The following is a 22,902-nucleotide window of genomic DNA, read 5'->3' as shown; positions in this document are numbered from 1 at the left end:
AGATGGATTAATAGTTAAGCGTGCTTGCCATTCCTACAGAGGACCTGATTCAGTTCCTAGCAACCATGTCAAGTGGCAACCGCTTGTAACTCTAGCTACAGGGGTTCAAGCAGTCACGTGCACTGAACTCTGCAGTCACGTGCACTGGTACTCCTACCTGTGTATTCCTACCTACATACCAACAAACAAATATATACATAATTAAAGAAAATAAATACTTTTTACAAAACACAGATATGGTCTTAAGTTATCTTAAACACAATTTAAAGCTCAGACAATTTGATATTGATAAGGGCATTATACAGATTTTGGGTTGGTTGGTTTGTTTTCATATTACACCAGTTATGGTTTTAATTTTCTTTCCTATCCTGGGTTCATTCTTAATTATATTTAGATCATGTGTGTGACCTCTTAAGATTTGTTTATCAGGGCTGGAGAGATGGCTCAGCAGTTGGGAGCACTAGCTGCTCTTCCAGAGAACCAGGGTTCAATTCCCAGCACCCACATGGCAGCTTACAACTGCCTATAATTCCAGGAAACACCTTTACACTTTATTAAACAGAGAAGCCCTGTCTGAAGGACAGGAAAAATTTTGTTGATTCTTGCTTTGTTTTTGTTTTTTAAAGACAGGGTTTCTCTGTATAGCCTTAGGTATCCTGGACTCACTTTGTAGACCAGGCTGTCCTCAAACTCACAGAGATCTGCCTGCCTCTGCCTTCCAAGTGCTGGGATTAAAGGCATGTGCAGCCATACCCGGCTTGACATGTATTTTAATTGTGGGTTTGGGTTTTTGTGTTTATTTTTCTAGGCAGGGTTTCTCTGTGTAGCCCTGACTGTCCTGGACTCACTTTCTAGACAAGGCTGGCCTCAAACTCACAGAGATCCGCCTAATTCTGCCTCCTGATTTCTGGGATTAAAGGTGTGTGCCACGCCCTGCTTTTAGTTTTGTTTTTAATTTGTTTAGGATGTGTGTCTCTGTGGGCACACATATGCCAGGGATCAAGCTAGGCTTCGCAGCAGGCATCTTTACCTTTTGAGCCATTACCTTGGTAGCACACACCTGTAATCCCAGCACTCAGGAGGCAGAGGAAGATTATATCTTTTACATTATCTTTCTATTTGAATTTTGTGTGCTTATGGTCACAATGACCAGGACAGACAAGTGAGCTTGCTGGTCGGTCAGCTTAATTCATGATTTCCAGGCTAGTGAGAAATCTATGTCAAAGGAGGTATACTGCATTCCTGGGAATGACAGCCAAGGTTATCCTGTAGCCTTACACATGAGCACGCACACAAACGCACGCACATGCACCCCGACACTTATAGGTAAGTCCTCTACCACTGGGCTACATCCCCTAGCCCCTTCTAATATTTTAAAAATGACATGTTATGTATAAATATTATATACATTATGACTTGTCTATATGATACATTGTGGACTGTGAGTTACTTTACATGTTTTCTATTTGAATTATTAAAAAGAAAATAACTAAAAGGTTTGTGCTTGCAGGGCTATCTGTCTTTTCTGGTACCATCTTCCTTAGTAGATCATTTGTATCTCCTGCCTGATGAGCACCTTCTGACAGAAGATGAGACAACCATATCAGATGGTAATAATTGTTCTCTCTAGTTGACCCCTTCCTGTATGAACCTTAGTTTTACCTCAATTGGCCACAAAAATCATTAATTGCCACTGTGACCTGTCTTGATGAGTTTACCTCACTGAAGGTAATTTTTAAAACCTGGATAGGCTTAAATCCTTACGCTATGGAAAAGGGATCCCTTTCACCTAAGTATTATTGCCCTTTTTAATGTGTTAAATCAGTAGACCTTCATGTTTTCAGACATGAGTGTTAGCATTCTCTGTCTCGTAGATGCAGATGTGGCACGGGATGTCATATGTCTTATAAAATGCCTACGGATGATTGGAGAGTCGGTTACCATGGATATGGCAGTTTTGATGGAAACCAGTTGTTACAACTTGCAGTCTCCAGAGAAGGCGGCAGAGCACATTTTGGAAGATTTGATCACTATTGATGTGTAAGGAGAATTTAGGGTAAAGTGCATTTCCTCATGGAATTTAGCCGTGTTTGTTAGCAGATTGGTTTTTTTGTGGTGGTGGTGGTGGTGGTGGTTTGGTTTTGAGGCAGGGTTTCTCTGTGTAGCCTTGGTGCTGTGGGAGAACCGGGGCCTTGTGCGTTCTAGGCAAGTGCTCTTCTGCTAAACTACATCCACAGCCCCTGTTTCAGATCTTACAGGGGGAAAGTCAGCATATTCAGGTCTGAAAACAAACTCATAAAATATTATACTTCTGTAACTCTTAATTGAGTCGGATGTTCTAAAAAGTGCAAGTGTTTTCCTCGTGTTCATTTTGTGGGCCATTCCTAAAAAGTTGAAGATGATTTTATGTGGACTCTGCGTATCCTTTCCCAGCATGATTGTCTCCACTACTTTACTGTGAGCAGCACACATAGAGCCTGTCTTAAACGTAGTCAGTAGTAACAGGAACTTTCTAATTGTCATGTAGAGAAAATGTAATGGAAGACATCTGTAGTAAACTGCAAGAGATCAGAAACCCTGTCCACGCCATTGGACTTCTCATACGGGAAATGGATTATGAAACAGAAGTGGAGATGGAGAAGGGATTCGATCCAGGTAAACAGCAAGTGTGCTGTACAGGAAACAGGGATGCGAGAGCTGGAGGGATAGCCCAGAGAATAGGAGCTGAGTTCACCTCCCTACACCACGTCTGCTGACTCACAGCCAGTGCAGCCAGGTGTCCAGAGGAATCTGACATCTCCGGTCTGTAGGCTCCTCCACTTAAGTGTACGTACCCACGTACAGATAGACACCAATATGCATAGTCAAAAATGACTAAAATTTAAATGATATGTTTCATTCCATTTTTCAAATTATTTATTTTGTATGTGTGCTATGGTGCGGGTACAGAGGTCAGGACAGCGTGTGGGAGTCAGCTTTTCCCTACCACGTGGGTCCCCGGGAATGAGCTCAGCTTATCAGGCTTGGCAGCAGGCTCCTTTACCTGCTGAGCATCTTGCCAGCCTTTAACTCCATTCTTCTTGTTACAGCTCAGCCTTTGAATGTTCGCATGAATCTTTCCCAGCTCTATGGTAGCGGCACAGCAGGGTATATCGTGTGCAGAGGTGTATATAAAATTGCCAGCACTCGCTTCCTGATCTGCCGAGACCTCTTGATCTTACAGCAGCTGTTAACAAGGCTAGGAGATGCGGTGAGTGTTACTTGAGGGAAGACTGGTAAGCTCCGTAGAGTCCTAGGAGCTGCAGACTTGTCTCCGTTCTCTGCTTTATACCCTGGGCTGATCCTAATGAGGGGCTCTGCAAGTGCCAGGAGAAAGAAGCAGGGACAAGATCCTGGCTTACGGGCCAGCCAGGCATGGTGGCGCACGCCTTTAATCCCAGCACGCCAAAGGCAGAGGCAGGAGGATCGCTGTGAGTTCAAGGCCAGAGTCCAGAGCAGCCTTAAACTCACTATGTAAATGAGGCTAACCTTTAGCTCCTAATCCTCTTGTCCTTGTGTCCCAGATCCTGGGAAACCATAGTCCACCACACCCTCCTGCCAGGTCTTTAACTGTCTCTAGAGTGAGTTCTGAGAAGTAGAGGTGATAGTCACGGGCTGTACACATCTTTAAGACTTTGGGTCTTGTTGATGGACTGGCATCTGTGGGTCATACCTGTTCTTACGTAAGCTACTAGTGCCAACAGAAGATACTTAGATTTCTCTGTTCCTTTACTTCTTTTCACCATCAACTTCCATGAGTCAGAGAACTGTTTTGAGCCATGTGCAGTGGCACACACCTTTAATTCCAGTGCTCAGGAGGCAGAGGCTGATGGATCTCTGCGAACCTGCTCTGCATAGTGAGTTCTAGAAGCCCTGTCTCAAAAAACCGAAAGAAAGAGAAAGAAACCTGTTTTGGTTTATTGCTGTTGATTTTATTTGTTTGTATTGGTTATTAATATTCAGCAAAACACTTGCTAGTTGCCACACAAAAGTGTAGCATGTATGTTGCCTTTATAATAGTGTTCCCTTAACTGTATTGCTTTATTGTATCTCTGTTGAACCTCAGGAGTTAGCCTTCCTAACAGCTTACCGTCTCTGCTGCCATAGGTGATCTTGGGGGCTGGTCAGCTCTTTCAAGCTCAGCAAGACCTACTGCATCGCACAGCTCCCCTGCTCTTGTCTTACTCCCTCATGAAGTGGGCAAGTCAGTGCTTGGCAACTGATGTTCCGGTTGACACATTGTGAGTTTCATTATCTTTTCTTCTTTTTTTAAGTTATTTTAACTGGGTTTGTTTTTGTCTGTAAGAATCAGAAAGATTGAGGCTGGAGATGGCTCAGTCGTTAAGAGCACCAGCTACTCTCCAGAGGACAGGGGTTCAATGTCCAGCGTCCACTTGGTAGCTCTCAGCTGTATAAGTCCAGTTCTAAGGTGTCCGGTACCCTGTTCTTGCCGCCGCTGGCACTGCACAGTCATGGTATACAGATGTACGCAGTGTCAGTTAGCACTCCTGAAGAGCCCTCGCAGATGCTCTTTGAGGAGAACCTTAATCTAGATGGCCCTTCACAGGTCCAGCTGAGTGTCTGCCTCCTAGATGGTGCTAGGTTCTATACAGGTGACAGTACCATCTTCATCCAGTGAGCACTGCACGCAGCTGACTCTGGGAACAGTCCTTGAACAATGTGATGGACAATGGTTTAAATCCTGAATCCTGTTTTCAGAATTCCTTTTTTAAAGCGTTTAGTGGAGTTTTTATATGTGCTATATTAATTAAATCAACACTGTAAAATAAATTTAGACATAATGTTTAACACAGGTATTTTTATTGAGCTGTTTTCTCTTTTCTCCTAGGGAGTCTAATCTACAACATTTGTCAGTACTGGAACTAAATGATTCTGGTGCCTTAATGGCAAATAAATTTGGTAAGGAGTGGCTACATATGTATTTGCTTTTAATATGAAGGTTTATTATATACTTATTAAAATGTTCTTTTGTCACTTTCGTAGAAATGGCCTTGCTCTTTGCTTTTATGCCATGAGCAACCTGAGGCCTGAGACTGTGGCAAGCCGTCTGGAGAGGTGTAGTCCCAGATCAATCATAAATGAAGGCTGTCCTAGGCCTGTATGGGGCACTAAGAGAAACCGTCTGAGAATCACACACTCCCATTTAGTATTGTTTGTTTTTTAAGAATTTGTTTGTTGCTGGGCATGGTAGTGCACGCCTTTAATCCCAGCACTCAGGAGGCAAAGGCAGGCAGATTGCTGTGAGTTCAAGGCCAGCCTGGTCTACAAAGCGAGTCCAGGACAGCCAAGGCTAACATAGAGACACTGTATCTTGAAAAACCAAAAAAAAAAAAAAATTTTTTTGTTATGTATACAGCATTGTCCCTGCATGTACACATGCACACCAGAAGAGGACAGCAGATCTCATTATAGATGGTTCTGAGCCACCATGTGGTTGCTGGGAATTGAACTCAGGGCCTTTGGAAATGCAGACAGTGCTCTTAACCCCTGAGCCATCTCTCCAGCCCACTCTCCATTTAGTGTTTCTTACATTACTGTTTTGTAGATTGTTTTTTCATACTCCAGCGATTAATTCAACCAAGTCATTTTTTTAAAGTTCTTAATTTATTACATGACTTTTATAATCTCAGTCAACAATATTTAAAGGCGCTCTCACTCATGCTTCAGTGTTATAGAGGAGTTGTTTGAGTTAAAATGCCGAATCTTGGGACTAAGTATTGTAAAAGGTTTCTAGACTAAATGCTTACATATAGTGAGCTCATAAAATGATTTAAGTGGCTTTTCTATTTCGTTTGTATATTCGGACAAAATTTGTAAACTTTTTGTTGGTATGTTACTGATACGCTGGATGTATTACATGTTTTAAAATCATCACTGCCCTTTATTACTGGCATAAAACGAATTAATATGATCTTCATTAAAAGTTGATACTGTAATTACAAGTTTTCTTTTTTTTAAGTATCTAGCCCTCAGACAATTATGGAGTTATTCTTCCAAGAAGTTGCAAGAAAGCATATTGTATCTCATCTCTTCTCTCAACCAAAAGCCCCTCTGAGCCAAACTGGATTGAACTGGCCTGAAATGATTACTGCAATCACCAGTTACTTGTTGCAGCTTTTGTATCCTTTTGCTTGAACACCCTGTGACAGTTTTGTCTAAATTGTCCCTTAAGCGTTTATTCTATCTGTGTAAGGACGTTTTCTTTCTCAGTGCTGGAGATGGAACTCAGGCCAACACATACTAGATAAGTGTATGACGACACTGCTAGTTGCACCTTTAGACCCAGGAGGGACACTTTGGTGGGGGAGTTGGTTTTTGGGTTTTCAAGATAGAGTTTCTCTGTATGTACCTCTGGCTGTCCTGAAACTCAATTTGTAGACCAGGCTGGCCTTGATCTCATAGATCTGCCTGCTTCTGCCTCTCAAGTGCTAGGATTAAAGGTGTGTGCCCCCACGCCCAGTTAAGGACCATTTGCAAATAGGGTGGGGAGAGATGGTTCCATGTTTAAGAGCATGTACTTAGGACCTGCGTTCAGCTCCCAGCACCCATATGTGGCATCTCTGAACTGCCAGTAACACCATCTTCAGAGGGGCCAGCTTCCTTTTCTGGCCTTTGAGGGCACTTACACTCACAGGCACATACTCCCACACAGATGAGTTACATGTTTAATCCCCAAGCAAGAGGATAATATATATTTTAAGATACCCTTGTTTTGTTATTGTTTGAGACAGGGCCTCACTATGTAGCCTTGCCTGACCTAGAACTTACTGTGTAGGCTACCCTGGACTCACCCAGATTGGCCTACCTCTGTCTCCCAAGTACTAGGATTGAACGCATGGACCACCGTACCTGGCTGTGGTTTTGGATTTTTAATTTTGAGGATTTTGTTTTGTTTTGTTTATTTCCCCTCCTGCGAGTTCTAAGGACCAAACTCAGATCTTCAAGTTTTCATAGCTAGCACTTTGTGGACTAAGCTATTTCCTCAGCCCTGGGCTTATCTTGTTTGGTTGGTTTTCTTTTGTTTTTCAATGTTTTTAGCTGTGCTTTATTCTTATTTTATGTATATGGGTATTTTGCCTATATATGTGTCTGTGTACCACTTGGGCACACATGCAGTGCCCATGGATGCCAGAAGAGGGCATTTGATCCTCAGGGACTGGAGTTACAGATGACTGCTGGGTTCTAGGGACTGAGCCCAGATCCTCTGAAAGAACAGCAAGTGCTCCTGACCTCTGAGCCAGCTCTCCAGCTCCCTGCTGTTTGTTTTTAATTAATCTGTGTCAGTGGCTCTTCTGAGTTTGATGCCCATTACTATGTATGTTTTAAGATTCACTCAAAGGGGAGGGAAAAAGCAAAATTCCTTAATACAGTAACCAGATGGCCTAGCAATCCTGGTTGTCTCTTTCTAGAATGTTTGATGGGAAATTGCCAGTATGTACAATTGCAGGTGAGTTTTGTTGACCATCTCTTACCATTCTTATAAAGAGAGTCATTGATAGACTATTTATCTATGTGATTGTTAACATAGATAATTAATTGCACTGATAGCAAGAACTACAAAAATTAAACTTGATTATGCCAAGACATGCCCCAGTAGGATATTCGTATTTATTCTCTGTCTCTCGCTCGCTTGCTCTCTGTCATCCTGGGTATTGAACCCAAGGCCTTAAACATGTTTTTAAAAAAAAAACACAAACAACTCTGCTGCAGAGCCTGGTGGCACACAGTTTTAATCCCAGCCCTCAGGAGGCAGAGGGAGGTGGATCTCTGTGAGTTTGAGGCCAGCCTAGACTTTAGTGAGTTGCAAGCCAGTCAGAACTACAAAGTGAGGCTGTCTCAAACAGTAAGTGGAAAGAGAGGGGGAGAGCTCTGCCATTGAGCTGTATCCTCAAACTCTAGAGAATGACGAAAGCAAACCTAGTCCCTCTGGGAGTCAGGATATGGCCTAGCACTAAGATTACATGGGAATCATTTAGGCTCTTGTTAAGTACAAATGTCAACTCTCACAAGGATGAGTTTTGTGTCCTAGAATGTAATACTCAGAGTTTTAACAGGAAAGGGTTTGGGATACGTAAAACAAATTCTGGGAGGTACAAGCCAAGCCTGCCTCATCAGACAGAAAAGGATCTCCAGGTTATAAACCTACATCCGTTCCCAGCATTCCAGGAAGAGCCGCTGATACCTCATCCATTGAAGAGATAAGCTTTGTGCTTAGCTGTCCTGGCTTCTCTGGTGCAGCTCTGTGTGCATAAGGCCCTGTGTACCCTCTGCGTCCCTGGGTGTATATCTTGCACCATGTGCTTGCCTGGTGCCCATGGAGATCAGAAGAAGGCACTGATTGGTACCCCTGGAACTGGAGCTAACAGATGGTTTGGACCGCTGTGTGGGTGCTTGGAACTGAACACAGGTTCTCTACGAGAACAAGCGCTCTTAACCGCTGAGCCGTGTCTCTGGTCATATGCTTTTTAATTCTTCCCTCCTTAACAGAGTAGCTCACAGCAGCCTAAGTCTCAGTCTTCTGAACTACTCAGAAAAGCATGCTGTTTCCCTTTTTTTTTTTTCTTTTTAACTTGTAACTCTTTTCAAAGCATGCTTTCTCTAACATTTGGGCATCACCACTCTTTCTCCAAAGCTTCCCTCCTTGTGTAGCTGGCCTCCATGCCGGCTTACTCAAACAGCATGACTTTCTCTCTTTGTCTTTCCATAGTCCTCCTCTAGGCAGCTGACTGACGGCCCTGGGATTTTTCTTTTAGACTCTAGTAAAATTGTTCTTACATTCAAAAAAAAAAAAAACTTTTAAATTCTTATTGGATTCTCTTTATAATAAAATAAACCATTTACATATAAATCCTTTATTAGGCTGCACTCACTGAATATGGGAGCACCAAAAATTGGGAAATTGCTTAAATGTGAAGTGTGTGTGTGTTTACCTCTGTTTCTGCACGCCTTTACTTGCTGTGTCTGAGTAAAGGGAGGCCTGCTGTGGTGCCCAGGTTGGCCTTGTACTCTTGACTACAAGTGATCATCTTGCCCTAAACTTGATTGATGGTGATTATAGGCATGTGCCACCACTCCAGCTCTGCTTTCTTATGGTGCCCAGCTTTATATAAAAATGTATTAACCAGATTCATTTTTTAATCTCTGGGTATTTCAGAAATAAAGTCTTTCACTGATCACTCTATTTTCCCTCTAAATAAGTTAGAAATGACTGATCATAAGTCGTTCTTTTATGCCTTTTAGGATTATATTCAACTATTGCATCCCTGGTGTCAAGTCAATGTTGGATCCTGTCGATTTATGCTCGGAAGGTGTTACCTAGTTACGGGAGAAGTACAGAAGGTAAACTACATTTGAGTGGTGAGCAAACTAGTATAAGGAAGACACCTAGTTTCCATCTAACTAGGCTACAGGAAATGGCAGGCAGAGAGTCTTGTAGGAAAGGTTAGAGATAGCCAGGCACAGTGGCTCCCCGCTTTAATTCCGGCACTCCGGAGGCAGAGGCAGGTGGATCTCTGAGTTCATGGCCAACTTGGTCTCCAAAGTGAGTTCAGGACAGCCAAGGCTACATGGAGAAACTCTGTCTTGGAAAAAGAAAAGAAAGAAAAGGTTAGAGAAGACTGACCAGTAAAGGATATCATATGTGTGTCGGGATTAGCAACTACGTGTACTTTGTTAGTACGAGGAAGGAAGAAAACATTAAAACCCCTCTACCCCAGTGCTAGTGTTCTTAGGAATCAGTGATGCTTGCTGTTCGTTTGTTGGGTTGGTTTTTTTCTTTGTTTGTTTTTCTGAGACAGGGTTTCTCTGTGTAGACCAGACTGGCCTTAAACTTACAGACATCTGCCGGCCTCTGCCTCCTGAGGGCTGGAAGTGTGAGCCACCATGCCTGACGTGTTTGCTTTTTTGTTTGGTTTGTGGTTTTTGAGACACTCTGTAGTCACTCTGTAGGTCACTCTGTAGTCCTAGCTGACCATCAATTCACTATGTAGCCCAGGCTGGCCTTGAGCTCACAGAAATCCACCTACCTCTATCTCCTGAGTGCTGGGACGTGTCGTCACAGCGGGCAGCGTGGTAACAAGGTAGTTAAGGTATATCAGTAGTTAAGAGCACTTGTTGCCCTTCTAGAGGCCCCAGGTTAAGTACCAGCCTACACATGGCAGCTCACAGCCACTAGGCTAACTGTAGTGCCAGGGGGTCTGACATCCCTTCTGATATACACACATGATATACATACATGCAGGCAACATATAAATCTTTAAAATATATAATAACATTTTTAAAATGAGAGAGGGACAAAAAGATGGCTTAAGAGCACTTGCTGCCAAGCTTAGCCTGAGCTCAGTCCCCAGAACCCACAGAGTGAAAAGAAAGAACCATTTTCTGAAAGCCATTCTCTGACCTCTGTGCGCACACTGTGGCACACATTACACACGAAATAGATGCAGAAACAAAACTTCTTGTTTGGTTGGTTGGGTTTTGTTTTGTTCTGTTTTGTTTCAAGACAGAGTTTCTCTGTGTAGCCTTCGCTGTCCTGGACTCTCTTTGTAGCTCAGGCTGGCATTGAACTCATGAGATCAGCCTGCCTCCGCCTCCCGAGGGTTGGGATTAAAGACATGCGTTACCACATGTAGCTAAAAAAATTTTTTCTAAATGAGAAAATTTCAAGAAAAATATTAAATCCTAAACATTTAGATTTGGTAGCCAGGCATGGTGATGTACACCTTTAATTCCAGCACTTGGGAGGCAAAGGCAGGCAGATCTATTAGTTTGAGGTTAGCCTAGTCTACTTAGCCAGGACTACATATAGAGACCTTTCTCAAAAAAACAAAACAGATAAACAACATTTAGATTTGACAAAAAAATGTGACTGTGGTATAGGCCTTCTTAATCAATCTTGATTCTGTTTTAGCTTCCCTTGCACCTGCATCCTGAGTTATAGTAACTAGATTTGGAATCAACTCCGTTTGTTGAAACAGTCTCATTATGTAGAGTCCAAGCCTCAAGACTGTTAAGGTTAAAGGTTTGTCTGTCCTACTGTGTTTAGCCTTTGAACTATCTCTAGTAAGTCACTTTGTATTTTACCTTTATCTTCTCAGGCTCTGGAATGCTTCTGTCAAGCAGCATCTGAAGTGGGCAAAGAAGAATTCTTAGATCGCTTGATCCGCTCAGAGGACGGCGAGGTTGTGTCCACCCCCAGGTTGCAGTATTACGATAAGGTGCGGCATTGTGCTCTACCTTCTCAATCCACTCTGCACAGAAGCACATCTCAAATACATTGTCGTGGTGTTTAATTGTTCCTACAACTCTCAAGTGAGAACAGAAGCAGCCATGGAGAAATCGGGTTTCATCACGTTTGTCAACACAGATTTAAGTGGTACTCTTTGTCCTCTTGTTCCTCAGTCTGAGCTAGGCATCATGAAAGACTCATAATCTCCCAGCTAGGGGTGGGGGAAGATGGGGACGCCTCCACCTGTCCCTGCTTGTTTATGAGGTAATATTTACATGACCAGCTACATTGGCCCTTTTTATTGTTTCATTTGCATTAAATTTCTTTCTTTCTTTCTTTCTTTCTTTCTTTCTTTCTTTTTTTTTGAGACAGGGTCTTTCTGTTAGCCTTTGCTGTCCTGGACTCATTTTGTAGACCAGGCTGGCCTCCAACTCACAGTGATCCTCCTGTCTCTGCCTCGCAAGTGCTGGGATCAAAGGTGTGCGCCACCACGCCCAGACATGTATGTTTTTTTAAACATTCAAGGACTGGAGAGATGGCTCAGAGGTTAAGAGCACTAACTGCTCTTGCAGAGACCCTGAGTTCAATTCCCAGAAACCACATGCTGGCTCACAGCCATCTATAATGTAATCTGGTGCCCTCTTCTGGCATGCAGGCATACGTTCAGGCAGATCACTGTATACATAATAAATAAATAAATATTTTTTTAATTCATTCAGAATGTTATGAGAGGTGGCATATACCCATAAGTGCTTTTGGGAAGCTGAGGCAAATCACTTGAAGCTAGATATTCAACACCTAATTGGAAAATATATGAGATTCTATCTCATTAAAAAAAAAAAAAGGCAGGATATTAGCTTAGCACCAGAGCCTTAAATTTCCTAGGAGGAAAAAAGCACATAGAGGCGCTGGAGAGATGGCTCAGAGGTTAAAAGCACTTGCTGCTCTTTCCAAAGGTTCTGAGTTCACTTCCCAGCAACCACATGGTGGCTCACATCTGTAATGAGATCTGGTGCCCTCTTCTGTTGTACAGGTGGTACATGCAAGCAGAACACTCTATACATAATAAATAATCTTTTAAAAAAAAAAAAAAAAAGTAGCACCTAGACACCGAGGAGCCAGGTTGAAGATAACGTATTAACTGTAAGGTACTAACATGAGAAAAAGATGCAGCTAGCATTTCTACTCTTGATCTAAACTTCAGCTACATTACAGCAGTGACAGGCTGTAGCCAAGTTTGTTAAGTCAGCCAAAAGCAATGGGACTTTTTAAAATGGGATTTTAAACTAAGTAAACCTTGAGCCATGAAATACCACTTAAAGATACTATGAAACAATAAAATTTTAAGAACACTAGGGCTGGAGAGGTGGCTCAGAGGTTAAGAGTACTAACTGCTCTTCCAGAGTCCTGAGTTCAATTCCCAGAAACCACATGGTGGCTCATAACCCTCTATAATGTGATCTGATGCCTTCTTCTAGCCTGCAAGTATATGTGCCGGCAGAGCACTGCATAAATAAATAAATAAGGCTGGGCGTGGTGGCACATAACTTTAATCCCAGCACTGGGGAAGCAGAGGCAGGTGGATCGCCGTGAGTTCAAGGCCAGCCTGGCCTACAAAGTGAATCCAGGACAGCCAAGGCTACACAGAGAGACCCTCTCTCAAAAAAACAAAGAAAGAAAAATCCCGCTGCCTCTCCCCCACCCCCTTCCCATATATATATATGTATGCCTGGTGCCCATGGAAGTCAGAAGAGGGGCCTCTGGAACTGAAATAAAGCATGGTCGTAAGCCACCGTGTGGGCCCTCTGCAGGAGCAACAAAGTGCTTTTTTTTTTTTTTAATTCAGATTACATCTCAGGCTGGGCGTGGTGGCACACGCCTTTAATCCCAGCACTCGGGAGGCAGAGGCAGGCAGACCACTGTGAGTTCGAGGCCAGCCTGGTCCACAAAGCTAATCCAGAACAGCTAAGGCTACACAGAGAAACTCTGTCTCGAAAAACCAAAAAAACAAACAAAAACAAAAAACAGATTATATCTCGATTGTTTTTTGGTTTTTTGTTTGTTTGTTTTTGGTTTTTCGAGACAGGGTTTCTCTTGTAGTCCTGACTGTCCTGGACTCATTTTGTAGACCAGGCTGGCCTCAGTACTCACAGAGATCTGCTTGCCTCTGCCTCCCGAGTGCTGGGATTAAAGCCATGTGCTACCACACCCAACAACAAAGTGCTTCTAACCACTGAGCTGTCTCTTCAGCCCCACCCCACCCCCCATCTTTTCCTAATATAAAGATTTGGTTTTATTTATATGAGTATATATCATATCTGTGAGGCCCTCAGAGTCTAGAAAAAGGAGCCTATTCCCCAGTTACACCATATAGGCCTTCTGTAATCAGAGTGATCTTGTACACTCAGCTTACTCAATGCAATGTAAAGACATGGGCACTTTTCATTACTTCATCATGTCTGCCAATAGGGGAAGAACAAATGTGCATGCCTATGGTCTCAATACTTGGGAGGTGGAGCTAAGCCATAAGGATTATGTGAACTCAGAAGTCCCATTCAATCTGGCAGTATAGAAGGGCCCTGTCTATAAATTAAATAAATAAACGGAATAGGACAACCAAAAGCCATATATAATCTATTACTCAATAAAGGTTCTTATCAATGTTCTGTAGAGAATATTTGAGTTATCTCTTAAACTTATCTGGGTTTTTTTGTTTGGTTTGTTTGTTTGGTTTGTTTTAACTTATCTGCTTTAGCCTGTCACTAGCGAACAAAATTAAATGTAACTAGTTTTCTGGTAAAACAAATGGGTTTTGCACTGAGCTGTGGGTGGGTGGATTGGCTCGGTCATTTTTGAAATAGCGTCTCCTGTAGCCCAGGCTGGCTGAACTCACTGTGTAGCTCTTGCTCCTCGTACCTGTACATCCCAAATCTGGGATTACAGACATGTACTGATGCCCAGCTCAGCTGGAAAAATCTTAAATACTATCCAAATTATCTTGTCCATCTTGGCACCCCCCTACTGCGGTGCTAGGTAACTGACCAGGTCCTCACACTTGTTATTATGATCTCACCTAATTGTCTTTTCTAAATAACTTAGAACCATTGGAGTGCTACTATCATATGATTTTTTTTTCCCTTAATTATCTGTGAATGCCAGTGCCCAAGGAAGCTTCAGCGCTCCCTGGAGCAGAGGCTACAGGCTACCTGGTGTGGGCGCTAGGAACTGAACTCGGGTACACTGCAAGAGCTGTCCTTGCTCTTACCTGGTGAGCTATCTCTCTAGCCCCGAATCACATGAATTTTAATGGGAATCTCTTCTTAGGTTTTGCGTCTGCTGGATGTAGTTGGATTGCCTGAACTAGTCATTCAGCTGGCTACATCAGCAATTACTGAAGCAGGCGACGACTGGAAAAGTCAGGTAAAATCTAACCAAAGTTCATTGTTTTCCTTAGCTCTTGTTATAAATGGAGTATTTTAATTTCTATCGTTCTTTTTTGATATTCAATTTAGGCTACTTTAAGAACATGCATTTTCAAACATCATTTGGACTTGGGTCATAATAGCCAAGCATATGAGGCCTTAACCCAAATTCCTGATTCTAGCAGGTAATGTCCTGGTCATTTTTAGAGAAGGCAGTTTACCAGCCCTGTTTGACTCACTGAGACAGTTCACCCTCGTCTCCTTCTCTCCTTCTAGGCAGTTAGACTGTTTGCGACAGCTGGTGGTGGTTCTTTGTGAGCGCTCCCAACTGCAGGATCTTGTAGAGTTTCCCTATGTGAACCTGCATAATGAGGTAACTAATTTGTCCACTTTTGTCTAGTAACAGATCTTTCAGTTGCCACAATTACTACTAACTTCAACATCTGATTGCTCACATTTTGTTAGGTTGTAGGAATAATTGAATCACGTGCTAGAGCTGTGGACCTAATGACGCACAATTACTATGAACTTCTCTATGCTTTTCACATCTACCGCCACAATTACCGAAAAGGTGAGCAGCTGAACCAGAGCCTGGTGTGGTTTTAATGTTATTACTTTATTAAACTTTATTACTTTAGTTATATTTTTAAAAACATGGTGTATTGGAACGTGTTTTAATTGTATTTAAGTATAAATTAGTTTCAACTTTTTGGTGACTATCCAGGAACGTTGATGTATATATAGGCTCTCCTTCTGTAACACTCTGAAGGCATTTCCAGTGAGCTCACTGGGCCTCTGTGCATTTTCTGCCTGTGAAGGGAGCATTGCCCTTCTCAAACCAGAAGCACTAAAGTTCCCGTGCTCTCTCTCGCACTGTACGGCCTCCCTTTTTTATTTTGTTTCTTGGAGTACAATGTTAACTTCTGCTTAAATGTTCTTAGGTCATCTGAATATAATAGTCTTCCCTATTATCAGAGACTGAGTTGTCATATGCCTTCAACATTATGAAAATTCTTTAAAAAGAGGTGACAATTTAGCCAGGCAGTGGTGGTGCACGCCTTTATCCCAGCACCCTGGAGACAGAGGCCAGCAATCTCTGAATTCAAAGGCAGCCAGGACTACACAGAGAAACTGTCTCAAAAAAAAGATGACATTTAGAAGTAATTAAATGAGCCAGCTGTGGTGGACATGACTTTAATGCCAGAACTCAGGAGGCAGAAGCAGATGGATCTGAGTTAGAGGCCCGCATGGTCAATTTAGGGCGCTCCAGGCCAGCCAGTGATACACAGTGAGACCCTGTCTCAGGATTTACCGAATGCGTAGGCTTGATGGTGGATAGCTGTGATCCTAGCAAGAGGCAGTGAGGCAGGAGGACAGTGAGTTCCTCAGTTCTGCAGCCTAAGCTGCATAAAAATTTTTTTTTAATTTTTAAAGGTTTTATTAAGTGCCAGATTGTGGCTTAGTTGGTTAAGTGTTTGCCATGTGAAAAGCCCTGGTTTCAGGGACTGGCAGTGCCACATGAAGGGGGAATGGGAGCATACAACATGCCTGTAATCCTAGCACGTGGCAGTTGGAGACAGGATGGTTAAAAGTCCAAAGTCGTTCTTGGACAGCTAGGGCTACACAACACCAGGTCTAAAAGGATTGTAGTGTGTAGGGGGAGGGACTAGACTGTAGATAAAATTCAAGAAAACAAAAACAAGTTAACATGGAAATAATTTAAGATGAATGGGTGTGGTAGTACATCCCTTTGCTCACAGCAGAGGCCAGCCTGGTCTACATAGTGCATTCTTGGCCAGTCCGTGCTGCATAGTGAGATCCTGTCTCAAATAATTTTAAAAGAGATCTGAGGATATAGTTTAGTGGCAGATCATTTGCCTAGCATGTTTAAGACCCTAGGCTCAGTCCTCAGAATTAAAGATAATAATTAGTAAAGAAGTTATCAAATGTCAGCACTCGGGAGGCAGAGGCAGGCCGATCACTGTGAGTTTGAGGCCAGCCTGGTCTACAAAGTGAGTCTAGGACAGCCAAGGCCACACAGAGAAACCCTGTCTCAAAAAACCAAAAAAGGAAAAAAAAAGAAGAAGAAGAAGAGGAGGAGGAGGTTATCAAATGAAAGCTAGGCATGGTGGTGCACACTTTTAATCCCAGCACTTGGGAGGCAGAGGCAGGTGAATTGCTGTGAGTTCAAAGCCAGCCTGGTCTACAAAGTGAGTCCAGGACAGCCAAGGCTACACAGAGAGACCCTGTCTTGAAAAAACAGAGGGTCAGGAGGAGTTATCAAATGATATCTTAACAATCTAATTTGGGGCTAGCAAGATGACTTAGCAGGTAAAGGTGCTTGCTGCCCAGTGGCCTGATTTTGATTCCCAGAGACCTGATCCTGTTAAGAGTAAGTTACTGGGACTTTTGGCTAAGATCAAGTGAAGAGTATGTTACAGCCAGGAATGGTGAGCTACTATGTGGTTGCTGGGAATTGAACTCAGGACCTCTGGAAGAGCAATCAGTGCTCTTAACTTCTGAGCCATCTCTCCAGCCCTAGCCTTCCCCCCCACCCCCAGCCCTGAATTTTAGCCATTTGTAAGTGAACTGTTCAGAGGTAACTAGACACCAAGTGTTGTGTAACCACCATATAGTTTTGAAAACTATTTTCCTCCTAAGAAACTGAAACTCTATGGCCCTGTTTGCCCTGGTGCATGCCATTCTGCTTGCCCTCTCTGAGTTTAGTTGCTGCAGTATGCAGTACTCTGGCTTATTTCAACTACCAGGACTTTAGGGCTCATCACTGTCCTTGCATGGATGAATTTCCTGTTGTTGATGTTTGTTTGTTTTCTGTTTTTGTTTTGTGTTGTTGTTTATTTGTTTTTTGAGACAAGGTTTCTCTGTGTGGCCTTGGCTGTCCTGGACTCTCTTTTAGACCAGGCTGGCCTCAAACACACAGTGATCCACCAGCCTCTGCCTCCTGAGTGCTGGGAGAATTTCCTTTTTTTAATATTGAATTATATAGTCCAGTGGTAGAGAACTTACTTAGCACGGAGATGATTGCCAGCACTATCACACACACCCCAAAATGTTATGGATGTATTAGTGTATCATGGTTTGTTTATCCTTCCATGGGTGGGCACGTGGATCACTTCTGCATTTTGGCTGTTGTGAATTATGCTGCAGTATAATTTCTTTACTGCCTTGCTTTTGAAAAGCCAGATGTGAGGGCGAAGGAGAGAAATAGCACAGGCAGCAGAGCGCCCAGTGAGCAGGTGTGAGAGCCTGGCTTAGATCCCAGAACCCACCTAAAAAGCTGGGCCCATGGGCAGCTGGCCTAGCCTAACAAAAGCTCCAGACCAAAGAGAAATCCTGGCTTAGAAATCAAAATAGATGCCTCCTAAAGAATAACACCCAAGTTTGTCCTCTGGCCTTCACATACACACAAACACACACAGAGACACAAAAGTAAATAGCCAGACATGGTGGTACTTGCCTGTAATCCATCACTTGAGAGACGAATGCAGAATTAAGAACTCAAAAGTCGGGGCTGGAGAGATGGCTCAGTGGTTAAGAGCACTGATTGCTCTTCCAGAGGTCCTGAATTCAAATCCCAGCAACCACATGGTGGCTCACAACCATCTATACTGTGATCTGATGCCCTCCTCTGGCCTGCAGATATACATGCAGGCAGAGCACTGTGTACGTAATAAAGAAATAAATCTTTTAAAAAAAAAAAAAGAGCTCAAAGTCATCTTTAGCTATAAAATGAATTCAAGGCCAACCAGGACTCTTAGTTACTGTACTTTCTACATCCCCCCGAAAAGGTGTATTCCTTATTCTTACCATAGTTCTGTGTGTCATTTTAAGTTACATTCAATTTTGCCTCAAATTTTAGTATGTCATGTGTAACAGATCTCCTTGCATCTGTAAAGAAACATTTTTGTCTACTTCACTCTTGTCTCCTAGCTGGTACAGTGATGTTTGAATATGGTATGCGTCTTGGCAGAGAGGTTCGGACTCTCAGGGGACTTGAGAAGCAAGGCAACTGTTACCTGGCGGCTATTAACTGTTTACGCCTGATTCGTCCAGAGTATGCATGGATTGTACAGCCAGCCGCTGGGCCAGTGGTATGAAAACTTTTCTTTTGAGAATTTTGAGTCATTACAGCTTTTTTTTCTTCTTTTCTTTTGACTGTTATCTCATTTTGCTTCAGTTTATTTAAACTGTCTCCTGAGGATGCTGGTCGTGGTGGCAGCACTCAATGTAAAGACAAAGTTCAGGCTCGCCCTCAGCCACATAGTGAATTTAAGGCCACATGAGACCCTGTCTCAAAAAAAAAAGAAAGAAAGAAAGAAAGAAAAATGCCTAATAAATGATAGCTGCTTTTAGTTCTGTCTTTTTTATTAACAGTTACCATTAGAGAAGGCAGGCACAGATCTTTCTAATCTGCTGATGGCTTTTTGTGTTATTCTAGTGTCTGAGTTTACTAGGCTATTGACCAAGGCTACCAATGTGAGTGACAGAATTATGAAGGCAGTGAAAGCCATGTGACATATCACATGAGTCTTCTCAACAAACAGCTCTATTTTGTTGTGTTAAAGTTACAATACCCCTGTAAGAAGAGTTATGCCAACTGAAATAAAAGTAATTCCTTGCCAGATGTGGTGGCTCCAGCCTTCGATCCCAGCATCTGAGTTTCCTGAGTTCCAGCATAGCCAGGGCTACACAGTGAGACTCTGACTCAAAAAAATCACGACATTCTGTTGAGAATTTAAGCATGAAGGCTCTAATGACAGTTAATGCTATAAAAATAAAATAGTATTTTTTACAGCTAAGTGACTGGTTTTTGCCTTTCAGTCTGATCGCCCTGGAGCATCTCCTAAGAGGAGTCATGATGGCGAGTGCACAGCTGCCCCAAGTGAGTCGGGGATTTCCCATCTGTGGGTAGTAGCTATTGTTATAGCTTAGTAGGTGTGTGTGTGTGTGTGTGTGTGTGTGTGTGTGTGTGTGATGTTTTAGTGATTGTATGTAATAGAGACAGATGGTAACATTACTTCTATATAATACTACATATGATACTATATAGGATAAAATATATATAATACTATATAGGATAAAATTACCTCAGTTTAGCTTCAACTTTCTAATCTGCTACAGGTTATCTTAAGAGACCTTTGAAAATGCCATACAGTCAGAGCCGGGCAGTGGTGGCGTACGCCTTTAATACCAACACTTGGGAGGCAGAGGCAGGCAGATCACTGTGGGTTTGAGGCCAGCTACAAAGTGAGTCCAGGACAGCCAAGGCTACACAGAGAGACCCTGTCTCAAAAAAAAAAAAAAAAAAAAAGAACATATACCATACAGTCATATAAGAAAATGAAAATTACTTTAGAAAGTGTTTTCTTGGGTTTGGGAAATGGCTCACTGGATACAGTGCGTGCTGTGGAAGCATGGGGACTGAGGGAGATCGCTGGTGCCTACATAAAGCCAGGCGTTTGATGTGCACCTGTGACCTCTGTGACGAAGAAGAGACAGAAAGATCCTGGCCAGCTACTCTTACCCACTTGGTGATCTCTTAAGTTCGGTGAAAGACATAGTTTCAAAAGGCAAGGTAAAGCCTTTAGTCCCCGCCCTCAGGTTTTGCCTCTCTCGCTTCCATGTTGTAGCAGCTAAATCAAGTTCCGTGTTTGAGACGCTGAGCAGTCCTCAGCTGCAGGCTTTGATTCTAATCCTTAGGTTTGACTCAGCTGTGAATCTAAAGAAAGGAACGCTGCCTAATGTTTACAGATTCCTGTGTGTTCTTATCTTTCTCTTTGCCTTGGAAAATTAAACCGAGAGACTTTGTCCCAATCTTAACCCCCCAAAAGTGGAATGTTACTTAATGTCTACTCGAAACTGACACATTCATCTAATGGACACTCCTTTCTACTTTGGGTAATGAAATTTATTTGGTTTCTAGCCACTCGGCAAATTGAAATTCTAGAACTGGAAGATCTCGAAAAAGAATGTTCTCTAGCACGAATTCGTCTCACATTGGCTCGGCATGACCCGTCAGCGACTGCCATTGCAGGTAGGGATTTAACTTCTAACCAGCCTGTGCCAGTGACAGGGCCAGGCAGCTGGGTAGTGTGCTAAGTAGGTCTAAGGTCAGAGAGTGTTACTCGGAGATACTTGTCAACAACCAAAGCTTTGGGTTTCATTAGTGTGTGCCCTTCGGTACACTAACTAGCCATACTCCATTTCCACAGGAAGTTCATCAGCAAAGGAGATGGTCACTCTCCTGGTTCAGGCTGGCCTCTTTGACACTGCCATATCACTCTGTCAGACTTTTAAGCTTCCCTTAACACCAGTGTTTGAGGGGCTTGCTTTCAAGTAAGTAAAAAAAATACCTTTTAATAGCCTTAATTTTCTAATGCAGAAGAAACTCTGTATTATTATTTAGTATGATGCAGTAATCAGAAACCATTATAAAGAGATGCTCTGAGCTGGGTGTGGTAGTACATGCCTTTAATCCCAGCACTCGGGGGGCAAAGGTAAGTATATCTCTGTGAGTCCGAGGCCAGCCTGGTCTACAAAGCAAGTCCAAGACAGCCAAGACTACAAGAGAAACTCTGTCTTGAAACCCTCCCCCACCACCACCAAAAAAAATGAGATAGAGAGATGCTCTGTTTGACTTATGCAAGATTTTTAAAAATTGTTTAATGGCTTATAATTTTATTTTACTTAAAAAGTAATCCTTACCAGCAGTAGTGGAGCACATTTCTTGAGAAGACGTGCTGAGTTAGGTGGTGATAATGGTGTTCATCCTAGATGAGGCACGTGCTCTTTTTAGTCCCTTGTGACATCCTTTGCCCTTGAAAGTTGTTTCTTTTTTCTCCTCTTCGGCGTGTGTTCATGTGTGCCAGAAGACAGCCTGGGATGTTATTTCTCAGAAGCCATCCACCTTGGATTTTGAGACATGGCCTCTCCCCGGAGCCTGAGGCTTACCTATTAGACTAGGCCAGTAGTCTAGTAAGCTTAGGAGCTCTCCTGTTGTGCCATGCCCAGCTTCTCGTTTGGCTAAATGAGAAGGGTACAAGGGGATAAAACTTGTGCCCTGCCTACACTTGCATAGCAAACACTTCAGCCACTGAACTGTTGTGCTGCCCTTAGTTTCCTAGCAATTGTTTTTTCAGACAGTTTTTTTCCCCATATAGCCAAGGCTGGCCCAAAGTTTATGGTACTCCAATCTTCAGTACTGGTATTGTAGACTTTTTGTTTTGGTTTTTTGAGACAGGGCTGTCCTGGAACTTACTGTAGACCAGGCTGGCCTTGAACCCTCAGAGATCCACCTGCTTCTGCCTCTAAATGCTGAAATTACAGGCATGTAACCTGTCTCTTGACATCTGGTAAGCATATGGGTTATCCAGCAGTATGGCAGTACAGCAGCAGGACAGATCTAAAATTGTCTTTTGGTGGTGGTGGTTTTAAGTGTTTATTTGTTTTTCAAGACAGTTTCCCTGTGAAGTCTGTCCTGGAACTCACAGAGATCCCCCTGCCTTTCCCTCCCTCGTGCCGGGACTAAAGGCGAGCACGGCCACCACCTGGCATTAAATTGTCTTATCTGCCTAGTTGTTGTAGCAAAATAAAGCGGCTGGCTTCAGCAGTTAGTTACTGGTGTGGGAACGGTTTCACTGCAGGTGCATCAAGCTGCAGTTTGGAGGTGAAGCGGCACAAGCAGAAGCCTGGGCCTGGCTAGCAGCCAATCAGCTGTCTTCCGTCATCACCACTAAGGAGTCCAGGTACAGCCCCAAGGTTCCTGTAGGCCTAAGTGGATTTACCTTTTGCAAAGCTCTAGCACCCTTTCTCTGAATGGATAACTTTTTCTTTTTTTTTTTTTAATGTATACAGTATTCTGCCTGCAGGCCAAAAGAGGGCACTAGTTCTCACAGTTCTCACATGTGGTTCCGGGGAATTGAACTCATGGCCTTTGGAAGAGCAGTCAGTGCTCTTAACCTCTGAGCCACCTCTGCAGCTATGGATAACTTTTTGAAAAGATTTGTGGTGTGGATGTTTTGTCTGAATGAATGTAAACCATTGGTGACCAGGAAGGTCAAAACTGGAGTTATGGATGGCTCACTATGTAGCTCACAGAGTGCTCAAAGCCTCAGTTCTCCCACCTCATCCTCCTGAGTGATAGGATTGTTCCAAGCATACACTGTGAAACCT

General features: G+C 43.0%; 1 protein-coding gene across 1 annotated transcript in view; it reads left to right on the top strand.

Moving 5' to 3' along the window:
* NUP160 (nucleoporin 160) overlaps positions 1 to 22,902 on the top strand; it is a 56,375-nt gene that overhangs the window by 24,078 nt on the left and 9,395 nt on the right. The window contains exons 14-32 of the mRNA XM_084774775.1: positions 1,511 to 1,610; positions 1,875 to 2,040; positions 2,528 to 2,655; positions 3,090 to 3,250; positions 4,147 to 4,280; positions 4,889 to 4,959; positions 6,020 to 6,179; positions 7,438 to 7,507; positions 9,301 to 9,399; positions 11,157 to 11,276; positions 14,612 to 14,707; positions 14,800 to 14,894; positions 14,986 to 15,082; positions 15,175 to 15,280; positions 18,661 to 18,821; positions 19,552 to 19,612; positions 20,654 to 20,764; positions 20,943 to 21,066; positions 22,374 to 22,475. Coding sequence (XP_084630901.1) covers positions 1,511 to 1,610; positions 1,875 to 2,040; positions 2,528 to 2,655; positions 3,090 to 3,250; positions 4,147 to 4,280; positions 4,889 to 4,959; positions 6,020 to 6,179; positions 7,438 to 7,507; positions 9,301 to 9,399; positions 11,157 to 11,276; positions 14,612 to 14,707; positions 14,800 to 14,894; positions 14,986 to 15,082; positions 15,175 to 15,280; positions 18,661 to 18,821; positions 19,552 to 19,612; positions 20,654 to 20,764; positions 20,943 to 21,066; positions 22,374 to 22,475 — 2,162 coding nt within the window. The remainder of the gene's footprint in view (positions 1 to 1,510; positions 1,611 to 1,874; positions 2,041 to 2,527; positions 2,656 to 3,089; positions 3,251 to 4,146; positions 4,281 to 4,888; positions 4,960 to 6,019; positions 6,180 to 7,437; positions 7,508 to 9,300; positions 9,400 to 11,156; positions 11,277 to 14,611; positions 14,708 to 14,799; positions 14,895 to 14,985; positions 15,083 to 15,174; positions 15,281 to 18,660; positions 18,822 to 19,551; positions 19,613 to 20,653; positions 20,765 to 20,942; positions 21,067 to 22,373; positions 22,476 to 22,902) is intronic.

The sequence above is a fragment of the Acomys minous genome, assembly GCF_964271855.1.
Source record: "Acomys minous genome assembly, chromosome: 3".
NCBI classification, from domain to species: Eukaryota; Metazoa; Chordata; class Mammalia; order Rodentia; family Muridae; genus Acomys; species Acomys minous.
Note: the sequence above shows the minus strand (reverse complement) of the source record. Positions and strands in the feature narration are given on the sequence as shown.